General features: G+C 33.2%; 1 protein-coding gene across 2 annotated transcripts in view; it reads left to right on the forward strand.

The window, feature by feature from the left end:
* Sntg1 (syntrophin gamma 1) overlaps positions 1-19,831 on the forward strand; it is a 317,747-nt gene that overhangs the window by 270,548 nt on the left and 27,368 nt on the right. Inside the window, exon 16 of one of the 2 annotated variants that reach the window (XM_076836043.1) lies at positions 13,970-14,080. The exons of the other annotated variant lie outside the window; for it this stretch is intronic. Within the exon in view, the coding sequence (XP_076692158.1) occupies positions 13,970-14,080 (111 nt within the window). The remainder of the gene's footprint in view (positions 1-13,969; positions 14,081-19,831) is intronic. 2 annotated transcript variants of the gene reach the window in all.

The following is a 19,831-nucleotide window of genomic DNA, read 5'->3' on the forward strand; positions in this document are numbered from 1 at the left end:
TGAAGGAAACGAGGGAGGTCTATAGAGAAAATTTGAGAAGGGCTTTAGAAAAGACTGTCTAAACCAGTGATATTTGGACAGCAAGAATAGGACAGTCATTAAACTACCTGGTGGAAGAATTTTCTAAATAGAGGAACAGAAATGGTTAAGCCAGAGGCATGAAGGGCATGGCATTTTCCAGAGAGAGAAAGAGATAGAAAAATAAAGATAATCCTGATTCACTGAAAAAAAAATAGATTCATGTTTACATCATCTAAGTTCTTGTTCTATGGTATTACTTGCATTTAATATTTAACATTTGCTTTTCACTTTAAACAATTTCAATTAGGTGTATTTTTTATATTTGATGTCAGAAGTAGAATAGTGACTTTTTTGAAAGATATCACAGATATACTGGGAATAATTACACCCTGACAGAGGCTCCAAATGATCGCTAGTGTGTTTTTATGGTCTTTGATAATTAAGTAGGGAACATCAGATCTCTGTTCAGGAAATGAATGCAAGGCAGAGGCACATTTAAACATTTTACTTTCATCTGAGTTCCCTACAATTCAAGGGGAATATCAGGTTTCCTTGAGGCTAATAAGTAGGTCCCCATGCAGCTTACTATCCCACAAGTGAAGAGAAATAATTATTTATTATTCAAAAAATTAGTTTTCTGCTATTAGTTGTTCTATAAAATAGTCCTGTCGAAAGACATTTCAGAAATACTATTATCTTTAAAATATAAAAATATACTAGGCACACTGAGGAATATTTTATCGACATTTTTTATTAATTAATCATTGATAAGAAGGCTAATTATTTTCAGTTCATAATTTTTAATAGAGTACCACAGATGCATTATGGATGATGTACTCATCAAAATCAAGTACATTTTTGCCACATATGTTTCTTAGTTGGAGAAAATCTGATTTTGCGACAGCGTTAGGTTTTATTAATAGTACATACTCATATTATCATTGCTGTAATAAATACCATAGGCATTGTTGAAGTTTTTAACTGAATTTTTGATAGATTGAAAATAATAGAAATTTTCAATATTGATAGAATTATATTTCTATCTGTAAGTTCATAAATTGAGTGAAAAAGCCAGCTATTAGAAGTAAATGATTTTCTGTTTGAAGAACTGATAGACAACTGACCTCATGGAATTGTTTCTGAAGTTCTTCTGCTAATGAAGACAAATCAGTATCAATTGACTCATTTTGATACCCGAACATGAAAACTTGAAAATAAAAACAGGCAAATTTTATTGGGATGTAGATTTATTTGATCTAAGTAAAAAAGTTATACACAACAGTTGACTTGAAACATACCTTCTGTAAATACATTAAAACCATTTGGGCAGACAATATTTTTCCTTTCAAGTAAGTATAAATTGTTCAATCTGAACCTTGGGGCTTTATATAATCAGTGATGCTGTGGTTCTTACAATGGATGAGTAAGCATCAAAAAACTTTGTGCAATTGCACTTTATTATCAACGTTTTAAGATACTAAAATTCACTAGTTTATTTTTCACTGAATACTCATCTTCATTTTCAATTTATTTAAAGAGCCCAATGTAATTTTTTCAGTATTAAAACTATAAAATATTTTTATTGAAATCACACAGAACACAACACAATCTCTATCATGATTATTAGATTAATTCCTATAAGCCCTACAGGATGACCATTTACCATCTGCTTCCTATGCATTTGTGTATTTCATGTGCATGTCATTTCCAATTTCCTCCCATTTCCATGGCCTCTTCTGAAAGATTGTTGCCTGGGGACAGCTTACAGCAAGTAGGTTGGCCTGCTAACTGGCTCAGGGACACAGAAGTGTTGAATACTTCAACCCTCATCACAAGAGACCTGCAGACGAGCTGTCCTCAGCATTCTATGTCCAAGTGCACTTAATTTTATCAGCAAGCACCCTGTGTATGTTCCATTTTTGCTGACCAGGAAAGCATTCTCATGATATAAGTGTCTACCACCAAAAAATAAGGCCTGGAACATGATGATGCTTAAATATACAAGTGCATCTTGTCTATTCATGCTTCACTAACCTGACTGCAGGATTAAGAGGACTGATTCATCCATCCACTGGACTTGAAATAGAAATAAACTTTTACTTAGCTCCTGTCCTCCCCATGTACAACACAATAACCTGTCTTCATATTCTGTCCTTATTCAAGGCCTGATTATGTGTGTGCATGTGTACTTGTCTGTGTGTGTAATAAACATTTGAAGAATTAATGTCCTAAACCCTTGCTAACATTACTAACTATAAACACTTCATTGCACTGAATCACTTTTAGTAAAGACATTAATAATTAACTTCATTATCACTGATTTCTTATAAAAGTACTATAGTATCATTCTATTATACAAAGTGCTATAGAACAGTTAATAAGGACACTTATTCCAGCCTGTAGCACATTTCTAAAAAGACTGCCTTGAAGATGTTTGATTTGGATAGAGCTGAAATTAATCCACCAAAGTGGGATGAAGCCTTAAGTAAGACCCTTAAGGCAAAATGGACATTGGGCAACATGGAAATGAAGATAAAGAGCATTGTGGTTTGTGTATAACTCATATTTACACAGCTGGAGCAGAGTATGTTTGAAGGACAGCAGCAAAAGATGAGATTGGATATTTAAGGAAGGGCTCAATCTTCAGAGATTTTTTTTGCTTCTTGACAGGAGTTTAATGATCATAATTGTACCACTGAAAGGTGTTATGTAGCAGAAATATTATTTGAGTTATAAAATGATTGTTTTAGCAAGAAAAGGGACTGTACTTGCACTATCTGGGGTGGGAATTCAAGAATAAAGGGAAGAAATTTAATTGGAAGTTACTGTGAATATCCAAGACAGAAATTGGGGTCTAAACTATATTAGTGGTATGGGACATTAGTACTGTTACAAGAGATTTATGAGGTATGTGAGAATTAGAATTAATAGAGTTAGAGACAGGATATCATGGAAAACTCAACTATTATTTCTAGATTTACTGCTTAAAAGATGAAGTAAAAGCTAATAATACTTATGAATTGAAGAAGAGGGTGGCTAAGAGGTAAGATAAAAATTTACCTCAAATGTATTAATTTAAAAATATTTATAAAACAGAAAAGCTGTCTTAGATTAGATTCCTTGCAAAACTTTTCTTGGAGAGATCCTTTAGTCGATGTTATTCCTAGAAGCTACAAGTACAACAGCTCTGAAAAGCTGGGAGTGTAGAGTCCTTATATCCACTGAGGTCTACCTCCAGCATCACTCAATTCTAATTGTTTCTATGGTAATAGGTACAGCTTTTCTGAGATGCTGGTTGCTCTAGTGTTGTAATAAATGGGAGAAGGATTAGTGCAGTGATAAACAGCTTCTGCTAACTAACAAGCATCATCCACTCCTCCAATCACCATTCCAGATTTTCCCTTTAGGCTCTCCAGTGGCCCTTACTGCTGTGGGCTGGGGCAGTGTGCTAGTCAACTTTTAATTTCTGTGACCCAATGAGAGCAACTCATTAAGAAGAAAGAGTTTGTTTTGGCTCATGTGGTTCCGTCCATGGTCTGCTGATTGCATTCCTCTGGGCCCATGCTGAGACAGAGCATTATTGCAGAAGGGAGCCAAGAAGTAGAGAGGGAAGAAGGAGCCAAAGGAAGAATATTTAATCCCCAAGGACATGCCCCTAGAGTCCCATTCCCTACACCTACACCCTACCTGGCTTACAGGTACCTCTCAGTATAGCTGTCCTTTCAAATTATTAATCCATCAAATGGATTAACCTACTGACTAGGTGGTAGCTCTCACAATCTCATCATTTCATCCGTGGGCACTCCTGCATTGTCTCATATAAGACTAAAGGAGTATCCTCCAATAATGACCAAACTATAACCAAACCATCACAGGCAGCTTGCCTACTGATGTAACCTTGCCTCTCATCCCCAGTAGCTGTTCTTCAGATCATGGATGCTGCTTTTGTCCATTTACCACTAAATCTGGCAAAGGCAGTATCAAGAGATGTTCAGTGGAGTGACATCTCCACTTGCTCAGATCTCCTGTTGTGTGTAGGGTCAGTCATCCCCTGACCAATAATAACTCCTTTCCTCGACTGCTGATTTCTTGGCACAAAGTGACTAAAATGAACAGAAGGACCCAGGGCTTCAGATCTCCACCTGCACAGTTCAGAGCTAAGCGTACAGGATGCCCAAATTTCCGTTATGGCTAACTGGGGGTGATGGTAAGTGGGTTCAGTCCTAAATCAATCTCTTCATTTTCCAACCTATGTAATTTACTTACTGGGGAAGCAGAATTAACATTCTGGTCAGAGATTCAAAGTACACATCACATCCTGTTCTTTTCTCATCATACATCTACCAGGTGACACATCAGTCATAGAAATTGTAACTGTTCTTTCATGCTCCAATTTTGCCTGATGAAGTGGCTTCACTCCAGCAATTCCTTTGTTGTCAAATAAGTACATTGACATGAATTGAGTTTTGAAAACTCCTGTAAACACTGTTAAGTCTTAAAACGTTGAGACCTCACAGGTAGGTAAAGCAAACCCATACCTACACCAGGTATATTCCTGTCTATATGAATCATTGCTTTTCCAGGGTGAAGAAGTCCAAGGTCATGGGTCCACCACCAAATTGCCAGTTGGTTTAACCAAGGCATTCTGGAGCCATACTGAGTGTTTACTATTGTCTCTGTTAGTGACAGATCATTGTCTCTGTTAGTAGAGACTGAATACATTTTGGTGAGTGGGGACCATGTTATGGGGTTCATAATGAGCCGCCATTTGTTCTTGTGTCCACATGCCAATACTGGAAGCTGACTTATATCAAACTGCTGAAATGTCTAAGTGGATTTGTTCAGTGATCTCTCTGTCCTAATCTTTCCTGCTTTGTTTCCTTCCATTGTCTCTCATTAACAGTTTAAGTCTTTTATCTCTTGAAAATATTCAAGAAGTCCATGTATATTTTCGTCTTAGGTCACTTCTATTTCACAAAGAGGATGCCTAGGTATACTATCCTCAGCTGCATGCTGTGGAAAGTATTTTCTCCTCACTGCCATCTCTTAAGATCCTAGTCTAATAAAGGAATTGTTAGAAAGTTACACTCATTAGTTAGCTTGCACCAACATACTGAGTCTGTCTAATATAAACAAACCCTACACCTTTTTCTTCTGTTATAAAGAACTGTCCTCCATGTGGTGCATTTGCAAATTTATGAAGCATGCATGGCTGAGGGTTGTGATGAGATGGGGTCTAGCCTTGCAGCCTAGGCAGCTTGCTTATGCCTTCTGAATATGCTCTGACCTGATTATAGGTGAACACATTATATCTTGCAACTTTTTTTTTTTTTAATATCCCTGTTGTAACTTATAGTGGTGGAAAGAATCCAAACATGATATTCAGTTCTGGCATCATGTAAATTTTCAGCACTCTCCTACACCTATTATCATGCTAATGGACGTCTGTCACATGGTATACAGATTTGCGGAGATGGTATTGCTTAAGTCCAGAACCTAGGGAGGTCTATATTGTGATTCTCCTGTGAGGGCTTACCATAAATTCCACACTTTTTTTTTTTTCTAGAACAGTCATTTCAAATATCTAGGAGATATCAACTTGTAATTAGCAGAATCAAGTTATCACTTATTGTATTGGGTACCAATGATGGATTCTCTGATGTCAGCAAGCTAAGAAGCAGCCCACTTCCAAAATCCCATCTTTGCTCTGAATTGAAGCTGATGCCCGAAGGAATTGTGTTAGATTAAATTCCACAGAGTAATATCTAAGTCAGAGAAACAGGTTTGTTGCACGGTGCTTTTAGGAGATACACCTGTATGGAAAGAGGCTGGAAGTTTGGGGAAAGGGGGATAATTTACCTTCAAGAGATATACCTTAGCATTAGTTACACTTAGATAGCTTGAGTATTGATAGCTTGAGTTGCCCTACAGACATCATGAGGACAGCAGCAGGGTTAGAGCTTTCTATGGATATATCAGCCACGATTTCAGCTCTGCAAGACTTTCCTGTGGTTAAAGGACTCTGTGCTAGGCATAAAGGTGAGTCACCAGCAGCAGATACTGCAGCATCTGAGAGGTGGGTGGGCTGACTCTTATCTGGATGGATTATCTCTGTTCATTATGGCTGTGATGCTAAAAGATGATTGGATTTTAAAAAGGCAGGCTGTATGGATTTGATTGATCGGGTTTCAGAGGAAACTGAAAGGAAAAAATTGCAACTGAGAATGCAGTACAGTTACAATTTCAGAAGGATAAGATTCATATTTCTTCTCATTTTTCTGAGACAAAGGTAATTTAAATGGATAAAAGTAAACATATTTGGAAGAACAGGAGGACAGTAGAAAGACACACTCAGTTTCCTATCAAGCGTGACTTGTGGAAGAGCTGCAATATTTATCAAGAGGCGCAGAGTAGGATAAGAACGTGGAAAAGAATAATGGTGTTTTAAAGAATTTAAACGAAGCAAATATATTATTGAATGCACATGTCTCTTAAAAGGGTCAGGGTCTAACATTCATTCACAGTAAAATAATTCCACCTTGTAAGGGTCCGGCGAAGCGTCGGAGAAAGAGACCACAAGAGACCAGCCTCATGCAATAAGCAGGGGGAAGTTTTATTGAACCAGCATGCTGGGGCTCCGTACCCACTCAAGAAAGGAGAGCTGCCCAGAGCCCAGAGCAGAGGTCAGGCAGAGCTTAAGTACACTTTTTGGAGAGGGCGGTGGGCTTTGCATACATCAGAACAAATCATCATGAGGCACGGGAAAATTGAACAACAACTCTGAGACCTGATTAGTACATTCATTGGCGGGAACAGATTGTACAGGGGTGATTGGTCACTTCTAAGCGGGGTGCACATTCAAACTGATTGGTTTTAGGTCCTGCGATGCCTACGTGCCAGCTTCACAGAACCCCAGGTTATTAGACAACCAGGGGAGTCAGTGAGAATATTTACTGGGCAGTTCGGGTATTGTCCTAACAGCTACAGAGATTACAGGTTCCAGGGGTAGCAGAGGAATTTAACAATACTTGGTCTTTTACTTTTTAACCCAAGCCTTGCAGTTTAGAAACTTCACAATGGCCGGTCTTTTACACTTTAACTCGGGCTCTGTGGCTTAGAATCAGCTTAAAAATTTTACCTTTACAACCTGTTATCACTTTTCTATTCTATATTTCAATTGATCCCTGTAACCCTTTTTTTCAAAAAGAGGCATTATATACCAAAGGTTTATGTAGTAAAGAAAAGGAGATAGGAGGGGAAAATAGCAAGGGAAGATATTTTCCAGACATGAAGAACTTAGTATTTGAAGTCTGTGTGTGTGTGTGTGTGTGTGTGTGTGTGTGTGTGTGTGTGTCTGTGTGTAAGCATACATATATGTATATCTTTGATAGTTTGATTCATTTTAGACATTAGTTGGGACATGTTTTCTCAAAATTGTGTTTCATGACTTACATTTAAGATCAAATACAATTTTATTTTTATAACCAATTACAAAGAACTTTTGTTCATAGAAGAATACAAAGAGATCCACCATTAAATTATGAAGGAGGCAATATTTGTCTTCTCCCCTCCATTTCTTTATCCTCCCAGAAACATCACCATTACTACCTTGGTCCAGCTGCTTCTCACATTGAAATTTGCCATCAGCTTACTGTTCTCTGAGAAAAACCATAGTAATTTAAACTAATAAAGGGGAAATATCTTTGCAACCTGCAAAAGCAATTTCATGAGCATTATTATCTCATCCATTTTCACAGTAACCTTTAAGGTAGAATAGTACAGTATTATTTCTTCTAATTTACAACAGAATATACTAAGGTTACAATAAATTAAGCATTTTACCCAGTCTTGAGACTTATAAGTAGGATATAAAATTTGAAGTATATTTCAGAACTTATGGCTCTAAGATCAGCATTTATGTTTATCTCAATATTCTGCCCAAATGCATCCCATCCTAGGATATGTGCATTGTAGTAGGGGAAACGTCTTAATTTCCTGGTAATGGAATTTAGGACAGTCCTGTGGAATAGAGGGCACACAAGTAGGTGATCTTTATAATCCTCTGTTCTCATTGTATCTGGGCAACGATGACTCTACAGAATAAATGAATTCTAGTAGGTGGAAAAATAGGGACAAATTCACATATGTATTCTAAGTTATAGTATGGCATCATAAAAAACAATTTTTCTAACAAAATTGCACACACATTTTATAAAAAATTTATTATTTCATCTCTTTAAAATTGTTTCATTAAATAATTTATTTTAAATGTACAGATGAAATTGTATGTATTCATCACGTATAACTTGATGTTTTCAAGTGCATTTAAATCGAGAAATAGCTAAATCTAGTTAATTAACATCCACATTGCTTCACATAGGTTTCCTTTGGGTGGTGTGTTATTATTACATGATGGGTTGCTTTGTATTCAGATTAGAAAGATTTTGAGGCAAGAAAAGAATTGCTCTGGTCTTTCTTTACCAGCCTCTTGTTTCCAAGCACATCAAAGTCTGTAAGTAACAACAATTCCAATCAGCATTCATATCTCACAGTTTACCTAACACAACTCTATTTGGGTCCACTTCAGAGCCAGCTGCTAGGAATTTGCCTTGTGCTCACTCAAAGCAATATAAAACTCTCCTTCTTAAAAGTGTAGTGCTGTCCATTCATTTTTTTCATAAAAAATATTCTTAACACATTTGCCACAAGTTTTTTTTTTTTTTTAAGTTTATCAGAATCTTAAGTACAAAATTTTGGCATAATAGGGTTGTCAAAGGGTTTTTGAATTAAGATAGTTTTCAGACCTTTAATATTTTCCTTGACAATAATTTTGACTCAGGTTAATGAAAATTTGCCTTAGTGAATTTGAGTGTTGCATTGATCTTATAACTTTTCCTAGTTTACTGCATTTCCTAGTTTACAGAAATCTTTCTGTCAATCATTATTTTCATTATCTATTCATCCTTGAGGTATCCCATGAACAGGCAAGGATTCATGTTCCGTAGTAAAAAAAAAATTCCCCAACCTCTTTCATATTTTTAATATGCATTATTATAGTCAGAAGATCTGTATTGCACCTTGATGAAAGTTATAGAATTTAATATCTGTCCATTCTTGAGAACTCGTTTATTAGATATAGCAAATTTGTGTTTTTTGCTATCATGACTACACATGAAATGTCATTTAAAATTTACTTATAATCTGAGGACTTAAAAACTCTTAATTGTACTGCAAAGCTACACTAGAAAATAAGTTTTCTTGTCCAAAAACTACATAGATTAATGGCAGGGTGTGCACTGTAATGTATTTTGATGGACATTTTTCCAGTTTTGTATGTTTTTAAACATAGTTATCTCATTTATTGCCATATCCTTATGTTTGCCCTGAACATTATATTACAATAGTCCCCTAATCTACTATTTTGTTGTCTTTAGTTTTAGTTACCTGTGGTTAACTGTGTTCCAAAAATAGTCATTGGAAAATTCCTGAAGTAAATGATTCATTAGCTTTAAATTACATTCTCCTTTGAGTTGCATAATGAATCATTGTGCCATCCCACTCCATTCACCCTGGGAGATGAATCATTCTTAGCCCAGGGGATATATGCCATATGGGATATCAGCCCTTTAGTTACTTATTAGTCTTCTCAGTTATCTCAGTGAACACTGCAGTATCTCATGGCTTGTAGGGTTCAGCACCATTAAAGATTTCCAGCAACCACAGGAAACTTTGAAACATATCCCCCACAAATAAGAAGAGACTTGCATTTTATAGAGACTTACATGATTCTCATAAATACTATTTTAATGTAAAATGTTTATTAATTTCATTATTTAAAAATTTTTAACAATGTCTTTGACATTTTATTTTTCATATAATATATATTTTTTACAGTTACTTTCTAGAAATAAAATTTCTGGATCAAATGATATTATCATTTTAAAGCTTGAAATACATGTTTAAAATTATGTTCCTAAAATTTTACACTATCACCAGCAATATTATGGAAATATTTGTTTTGACATTATTTGATTGCTTTACTTAATATAATTTTCAATGATCATTACTAGTTTAATGGTTGTTTAATGCAGATATTTTAAGATTAATATAATCTAAATGTCTAATGAAGTTATAAATATTATTAACAAGAATAATTGTTTTTCTGTTTCCTGTGGTTTTTGTCTGTTGCACTGTTTTCCTTTTTATTTTTAGTTATTTAAGGGTTTCTTTCTACCTTATAATATTTCCTGCTACTCGACAATAAAAATATATTTTTCCTTAATATATGTTAATTATACATAAATGAGTTAATAATTCATTACTCCTGAATCTAGAACCTGTACATAAAGGAGTATGGAATTCTTTACTCCTAAACCTAGAACCTATATCTTTTCAAAAATTACTAAATAATTACTGATATAGTCACTTGTAATTTTCCTATAGTTGGAATGTTTATTTCACTTTTTAAAACACAAAGACTTTGACTTAGAGGAAGCTGAGATAAAAAAAAAAAATTTAACTGTTTTACTGTTTTTCTCAGAAAATTAATTGTCCAGATAATGTTATTTTTAAGGATGCTGTATCATAATGGATTTAAAGAGAACATTTAACACAATTTTTAATGATTGGATATTGTTTCTCAATAAATTATAGAGTCTAATATAGTAAGGATCAAAGTGTACACATAGATTTAACAAAAATTAAGGTCCCTATGATAGTGCCATTTTTTCTTTAAATAACACAATACTCAATATATAGAAGCCACTACATAAATGAGTGAGCAGGCATGGTAGTCCATGCCTGTAATCCCAGTGGCTCAGGCATGAGGATCGCAAGTGCAAAACTAGCCTCAGCAATTTAGTGAGGCCCTAAGTAACTTAGTGAGACCCTGTCTCATAACAGATTGTGGATGTGGCTCACTGATAAGCACCCCTGGGTTCAATCCATGATATAAAAAAAAGGAGTTAGTAAAATTTTGTATAAATTAATTATGCTTTAATATAATTATGCATCATTTGATAATTTCACCATTCTTATTAAGGTGTTTTTATTATTTTTTAAAATTAAACATTTTAATTAGTCTTTCCTTTGAGTGAATTCTGGAAATAGTTTGTTTCCAGAATAATTTTTCATTTATTTTTAATTCTCTAAAATATATGTAACATAATGTTTGTTATTTCAACAGTTTTTGTGTACATAGTTTATTGTCCTTAATTGATTGACATTGTTGTCCAACTATCATCACAATCCGTTCCAAAAGTCTTCATCACCCCTAACAGAAACTCTGAAACCACAAAACAGTTACTGCTCTTTGTCCTATGTCACATATTAGGTTTCTAAAAATTATGTCTGCTGTCCACAAGAGAAACACATGAAGTCTAAAGACACAGATGTTTGCAAAAGAAATGATGTGAGGAGTATCCATGCAAATACTACCCAAAGGGGAGTTGGCTATTTAATAGAAAAGGAGAAAAACTTTAAGTCATTGCTACAAGAGACAAAAGGACTTTATATTATAAAAGGGAACATTTTACAATAAGCTACAACAATAATAGACATAAAATCCATGCACTCAATACCAGATCCCCAAAATATATGAGCAAAGTGACAGAATCGAAGGAAGAAACAATTCTATAATAATAGTTCCATACTTGGATATCTCTACATAAATACTTGGATAACCAAACAGACCAATCAAAGTCTCAGTAAGTTATTTTGTGGATGTCAACAAACTGACTCTAATGTTTATATGAAAAGGCTTCGGAAGATCCAGATGGAATTAAAGAACTTGCGTAAAGTTGGCAAACTGCCATGACTTGATTTCAAGACTTACTATAAATCTACATAGATGTTTGTAAGAGAAATGATGAGAAAATATAATCCAAGCAAATAATAGCTAGAGTTATCCATACAGTGTGATAATGGTGAAAAAAAATAGATCAGTAGAACAGATTAGGGAGCACAGAAATAGACCCTCATAAATATAGCCAGTTGATATTTGAAATAGGACCAAAGGCAATGCAGTTGAATGTATAGTCTTTTCCATAAATGGTCCTGAAATAACTGACCACCCACATGCAGAAAAATGAAGATTTTGCATTAATTATGGGAATTAATATTTAAGAGCAAATGTGGACTGAAGTTCTCTTATCATAAGCTTATCTGATTTATTATTTATTCAATAAAAATGAGTGAACTAATGACCTTGGTTATATACTATGCATCACACAAATTCTGTATTTTACATCATTTCTTTATGAAATGTCAGAATATCATTTTACCTTGATTGTCACTGTCATTCTCATGTTTTAATCCAATTCCAGTATTACTCCCTTGTTGAATAATATCAAAAATATAAAATTACTTGAGATAAAAATAAGTACTCAGAAAGTTTCATTGATTCCCTGTAACAAGATGAAAACAAGAAAAGCAATCACCTCTATTGAATTGCATGTGAAAATGTACAGTCCCAATGTTAGTCATTGTTACTTTCTTTCATTTAAAGTCTCATGCTTTCAAAAGAAGACCAGGATTAGAAAACTGGAATAGCTAAACTGAAAATATTACCATGAATTAATTTCACGTCTATGAACATTTACTGTGCAATTGTTGGTTGGAGATAAATGTTTGCTCATCCATTTTCATTTGCCCTTAAATATATCCAATGCAACCTCAATTAATCTTATTTTCTCCATGCCAGTGTGAGATTATTGTAGTCAACAGACAGTATATTGGGGATCATTTTTTAAATTTTACTGGAGAGAAAAATAGTATTTTCTCATTGGAAAATCTGCTTAAAAAGGTTAAAAGCCTTTGAGAAAGATGGATTTAAATGGCCAATGTAATGCTAAAATTTATTTTTCATAATATGCTTAATTTACAATATTAATGTGTTCGTGTGTGGATATATGCATATTTATGTACTTTTTAATATATGTGTATCTTGTTTCTCTACAATTTTGCCAGAGACAATAACAAAACTGTCCCAAGAAAACATCTAAACATCCAATTACCATAAATGTGTTTCCTTGAATTATTTAGAAACCACAAGAAATTATTTTTAACAAGAGCATATATTGTTGAATGTATTTCTTTGTAATATATACTAATGAGACAAAGGTAGTAAGATAATTTAAAACTACCTGGTGTCTGATATGTTTTAACACGACTGTGTAGTTTTCCAAGTTAATGATTTATGCCATTTGTATTTAACATTGGGCATGCATATTTTAAATTGTAGTACATGCCAAAGAACAAAATGCTTCATTAACTTTTAGACAATAAGATTTATAATATAGAAGATATCAGAAATAACAAAAATATACAGTTTTCACTTATTTCCAATTTAACCTTCATGTATCTCCATTTTGCTACTTGTAAAGGCTACAGATTTTTGTTGTTTTTAGCTACAAAGAACTGTATTTGTGGATTACTGTATTTCAGAAAGAAGTTATATTTTTAAAGACATTATAGACTCAATGGGGGGCTCTATAAAATTCTTATGTTTACTTAATCTTGTGAGTTCACCATGTAAGTTTTTATAATAATTATTTATTAAAGCTGATATGTCATTTTGAAGAAGCAATAAGGTCATTACTTTGGGCTTCAAGTGAAATCTCCAGAATCGTCAAATCATAAACACTCCATGACTTACATTGTTGCAAAAGAAAGTCAAAATTGTTTCCTGATTAAATATGACATGATACTGAAAATAATTAATTTATATATTTTGCAATAATTATTTCATGGGTACAGAAGTTATTTCCGAAAATTAAAGAATATATTGAATTAAATTATACCCTTTGATAAATATATTTTAATTTACATTTTACTATCAGGACATATTAGTAACTTCACGTGTTTTTACTATTTAAAAGGTAATTATTTCTTGGCTGAATGAAGACATTAATTATACTGACTTGCATGTGTTTCTCTTTTTTCCTTTTAGGCTGTACTTTGGAGGTATAAATTTTCTCAGCTTAAAGGTTCTTCAGATGATGGCAAGAGCAAAATCAAATTTTTGTTTCAGAATCCAGATACTAAACAGATTGAAGCAAAGGTAAACACAATAAATTTATCACATACACACGTCTAATTACACTAATGCTATTAAGAAGCAAAAGGGAGAAAATTTAGAAGAACCAAAGTAGCAAAAACATATTCTCCACTTACCTTGAAATATCCCTTATGGCCAATAGAATAAAATCACTTCAAGATTTTAATGACAAACATCCACTGAAAGGCATCCCTTAAAATAAATTACACACAGTTAATTGCATTTCTTACTTTTAATTCTTCATGCACTGCATTTGTATCACACTAAAATAACATTTTGAAAAGTAAATACGTCACTTGGTGGTTTCACATTCTAATTAAGTAATTTAAAATACTTAAAAAGGTGAATTCTATTTTATCATTATTTATTCTCTCCCAAAATAAGAATACCAAATCCTACAGAAACTGATTTAGTAAATAAATGCATTTCCCCAGTGATCTATGTGTTAAGCAAGATGAGTTAAATGAATGACTTTTGACTTTGCCCCTTGTGTATTTTTAGTACTCTGGAATATATTAACTATGCTGCTTTTAACTCTTTAGAAAGATGCATTACATTTATTTTTATAAGTCTGTATATTTGCAAATATTCAAAATCTAAATTATTTACATCACCCTACTATGAGATTCATAATGACAATATTTTTGGTTAGCATAAAACATGAAAATACTTCCTTTGTGTAAGAATGTATAAATTTACAAACACCAAAGTGAAAAATTAATCCTGTGGTTGTTATAACCCAATATAACTTTAAACAATGAATTAAAATTATTATTATAATTCTTTTACCTTCCTTTACCCACTAAATCCAGGGAGAAAGTCTTAGTCTGAGATTCAGAGTCTTCCGAGGTCTGGCCTCTGTGATAGTCTAGACAAAGGCTTTTTTCAAGATGACCCCTTCTTTGCCTTATATATCTTCTAATGTTTTTCTCTTAACTTTTCTCTTCAGCTCTGATTTGAGCGCCTCTGGGAATATACATTCTTGTTTTATATCATTCTTTGTCTTTAGTATTTCTTTATGGAGTGTATATTGAAGGAGAGAATGGTGGATGCACTTCCCTTATGCTGGATCCTTCATATTGTATTTCTCTAAAGCACTAATATTTCCATGATCTTGCCTTATATTTTATACCTCATCAATTTAGACAAATGCCTTGATGACTGTATCCACTTCCTTTAACTTGTCTCATAACTTTCAAATCTACATTCCGAACATAGCCACCTCCCTAAACATAGGCACATCTTCTCTCTGTCTTGTCACTACTCCGCCCTTCTTCCCATCAGCTGCCAGGGATGGATCATTCACTTTGTGCCAGCCAATTATACCACTCTTTAAGTCAGTTTTTAGAGCTGCTATCAAAAAATGTATTGCAGGGGCTGGGGATGTGGCTCAAGCGGTAGCGCGCTCGCCTGGCATGCATGCGGCCCCGGTTCCATCCTCAGCACCACATACCAACAAAGATGTTGTGTTCCCCGAGAACTAAAAAATAAATATTAAAAAAATTCTCTCTCTCTCTCTCTCTCAAAAAAAAAATATATATATTGCAGTTGTGAACTATTTACTTTATATATTTACTTTTTTAATATATTTACTTTAACTATTTACTTTTTATGTTTACTTTAGCTCTTGGTAGATTTTTCAATATTTCAAAGTACGGCACATATGCTAATACTGATGAATTCATGTTAATATCATTTCTGTATTCTTCAAGCTAATGGGAAACCTCAACCATGAGTTACTGACAGCAGTATAGTATTTATTTGATTTTTGTTTAATAGATTTCTAACCCTTTTTAAATTTTTTTAAATAGTTCTTTTTTAGTTATAGGTGGACACAGTACTTTTGTTTTATTTATTTATATGTGACACCGAGGATCAAATCCAGTGCCTCACGCATGTGAGGTGAGCACTCTACCGCTGATCCACAACCCCTTTCTAACACTTTGAGTGAGCCCAGAAACCCTCAGCACATGAAGCAAAAATTACAAATTTAATCAAATGTCCACTATTTAGTTTTTGCTTTAATATGATGTTTATTACATAATGCAGCTATGCAGCTGATTATATTTAATTTATTAGTTACTTACCTGAGAGTCACTAAATGTTATTCTCATTATTCTTTTGTTTTTAAGCTTTACTTTGTAATTTCATTCATCATGTACAAATTTTAAAAATAAGATATTTGGTTACATATGATTTTCAAATTTATAGGTAGCAATTGTGGAATGAAAAAACAGTTTTAAAAATAATGAGAGACTACAATATTTGGTGAGTTAATGAAGGTACTTTTCGGGGAGTGGGTACCGCAGATTGAACTCAGGAGCATTCAGCCATTGAGCCACATCCCCAGCCCTATTTTATATTTTTTATTTAGAGACAGGGTCTCACTGAGTTTACTTATCACTCACTTTTGCTGAAGCTGGCTTTGAACACATGATCCTGTTGTCTCATAATGAAGGTCTTTAAAGTCAGCATCTCTCTGTATAAAATAAGGAAAATAATACCCCCTAGGGTAACACAAAATATACCAAATTAAAAATTGAGGCCATATAGCAAGTGAAGTCACTGATCAATTAGAAGGGTGGCAAGCTATACAGACTTTTTGAGCCACCTTGTAACTACCTCCAGACTATCACCTCTGCTGATATCAGATAAATTGTATAAGAATTAAAATCAGAGCATTTGCCAACGTTTTTATATTCTGTGCAACCGCAACTTGTAAGTAGTAAACTAATGTCCAAACAGAACCAAAAATAAGATTGTAGATGTTTATGTGTGGGTATAAGTTTTCACTGTACAGTATAAATGTACAGAATTACAAATTGCTGGATAATAGTTGTTTAATTTTAAAGAAAATAGCTAATTTATACTCCAGAATGGCTATGCCATTTTATATGCCCACCAGCAATGTATGAGACTTCAGTTTCTCTGCATTCTTGCCAGTAAGTTACATTGTCACTACCTTTTATTTCAGATGTTCTAATCATAGTTTTAAGCAATGCCTAGTAATTATAAACAATTTTACATGAGTGTTTTCTAGTCCATTTTTAAAATTAGATTGTTTTCTTTCTTTTTTTTGCCTATTTTCTAATTGTATCATTTGATTTTTTGTGCTATTTTTCTGTTAATGATGCTAGAACATTTTAAATTACTAGCGTTATTTTCTATGTTGTTTTCTGTAATCAATTTAATGAATTCTGCTTTCTCACTTGCTTTTTATTTTTGCTACTATTGTCTCTTTGGCTTTATATTCCTCTTGTTTTGAAATAGAATTTGAATGAATTAGATTTTTTTCCATTTAAAAATAAATTTTTAAAAATTAATTTTTGAATGAAAAAATACCTAAAACAGCCCTGGAAGAAGATAGTATCTTCCAGGGCTGTTTTGGGTACCCAGAAAAAATTAAGTAGAAATACAGCAATTTCCCTCTTGTTCCTCTCCCCAACACAGGCAGCACGTCTCCACTATCTACAGCCTACAATGGTTTGGCATACTTGTTATAACCATTGAAGCTTCATTGATAAATCTTTATCTCCCAGAATCCATTGTTAATATTATGGTCAAATCATAGTATGTGCAACACCAAGAGTTGCCCCTAATGTGGAACATACAAAGTTGATTCACTGGTCTGAAGATCATCTGTGCCCTGTCAGATCATCCTTACCTTCCAGTAACCATACAATCACTGATCTTTCAGTCTCCCTAGTTTAACTTTTTAAAACTTTTGTAAGTTGAAACATACAGTAGATATTCTTTTCAAGTTGATTGTTTTTACCTGGTAAAATGACTTTCTATGACATTTATTTTCAGTACTGAATAATACAGTATTCTATTCCCTGGATGCATTACAGTTAATTTATCCATTCACTTAGTGAAGGACATTTTGGTTACTTTTGAGTTTTGGCAGTCAGTTATGAATAAAGCTGCTTTAAGTATTCATTTTTTGGTTTTTGTGTGTACAGAAAATTTCAATTCTTTTGGATAAATAAGTACCAATTATTGATAGATCTTAGGGTAAGGCTGTTTCATTTTTAAGAAATTGCCAACTTATTTTCCAAAGTGAAAATTTTTCAGTCACTGCAGCAATAAATGAGTGTTCCTGTTGCTTCACAAACTAGTCAGCATTTGGTTTTGTCAGTATTTTAAATTTTGAGCATCTAACAGATGCTTCATGGTATTTCATTGGTTTGATTTTCATTTCACTGAGGACAAATGATGTAAAGATGTTTTAATGAGCTTATTTTTCACCCATACGTTCTGTTCTGTATAGCTGATGTTCTGTTACTGTTTTAGACATTATATTTCCAAAGTGCTGCAGAAGGACCCAGGATCTGGTACATGCTAGACAAGTACTCTGCCTCTGAGCCACATTCCCAATCCCAAAACACTCCAAATTGGGGTGTCTGTTTTCATATTGTTCAGTTTTAACAGTTTTTTTTGTGTGTATTTTGATTATTTTTTCATCTGAAAAAGTCTCTTTTCTGTCTTCTGTAAATATTTTATCCTTATCTGTGACTTTGCATTCTCTTTCTTCATAGAGAAGAAAGGTGGTTTGTCATTTCTTTAATTGATTGTGCCTTTTGTGCATATATAAAAACTCATTTACCAAACCTAATCTATATTTTCCCATTTGCTAACTTCCAGCAATTTTACAGTACAACATTTTACATTTGGGGCTGTGATTTATTTTGAATTAATTTTTGTAATGTGAGATCTATGTCTGGATTTATTTCTTTCCTTTGCCTTGATAGTAGATGTACAGTTATTCTGGTATTTTTTGTTGAAAACTCTATATTTTCCCCATTCTATTGCATTTTTGGCTCCTTAATCATAGATCTGTTGACAATATTGTGTGATCCCATTTCTGGACTGTCTATTCTGTGCAATTTATCTCTTTATCTGTGCTCTTCTCAATATTACACTCTCTTATCACTACAGCTTTAGAGTATTTGTTAAAGTTGAGAACTGTGAATACTCTAAATTTGTTCTTGTCTTTTGATATTATATTGGGTTTTCAGGGTCTCTTGCCTCTTCAAATACGCTTGATTTTTTTTTTCTTTTTCTTATTTTTATTAGAGTTTTAAACTTATCCATAGTAGTTGGGTTCATCCTAACAAACTCATACATGCATGGAATTCAATGTTGGTTCACTATCCTCCCTGTTTCTCTCACCTTTTTTTCCTCATGTCCTCCTTCTCTTCCCAATATAAACCTTAGAATTAATTTGTTTATATCAACAAAGTAATTTTCTGGGATTTTGAATAAAAATTTATCAACCTATAATTCCAATTGGAAAAAAAATTATATCTTGACAATAAAGAGACTTCTTATCTATGAACATGGATTCTGTCTATATATCCCAATTACTATTTAATTTTAATTATTATGTAATTAATTTAAATATTCAATTTAATATTATTTATTATTTGATTTTATATATTAATTTTAATTTATTTAATTTTTCTTTTTTCATTAGATTTTATAGTTTTGCTCACATATATCTTATCCATTTGTAGTTATGTTTATACTAACTAAACTGTCTTGTGAGTGAACATCATTGTCTTTATTTCCACTCATGGTGGAAAATGTTTGAGCTTTCTACTATTAAATATGATGGTGGCAGCATTTTAGTAGATTACTTCTTATCAAATTGAGATATTCCCTTTTATTCTTAGTTTACTGAGAGTTTCTAGTCATGAACAAGTGCTATGTATTTTTTTCTGCACTTAATGGTACGATCACATGTATTTTTAA

This window comes from Callospermophilus lateralis, chromosome 16 (genome assembly GCF_048772815.1).
Source record: "Callospermophilus lateralis isolate mCalLat2 chromosome 16, mCalLat2.hap1, whole genome shotgun sequence".
Taxonomy (NCBI): domain Eukaryota; kingdom Metazoa; phylum Chordata; class Mammalia; order Rodentia; family Sciuridae; genus Callospermophilus; species Callospermophilus lateralis.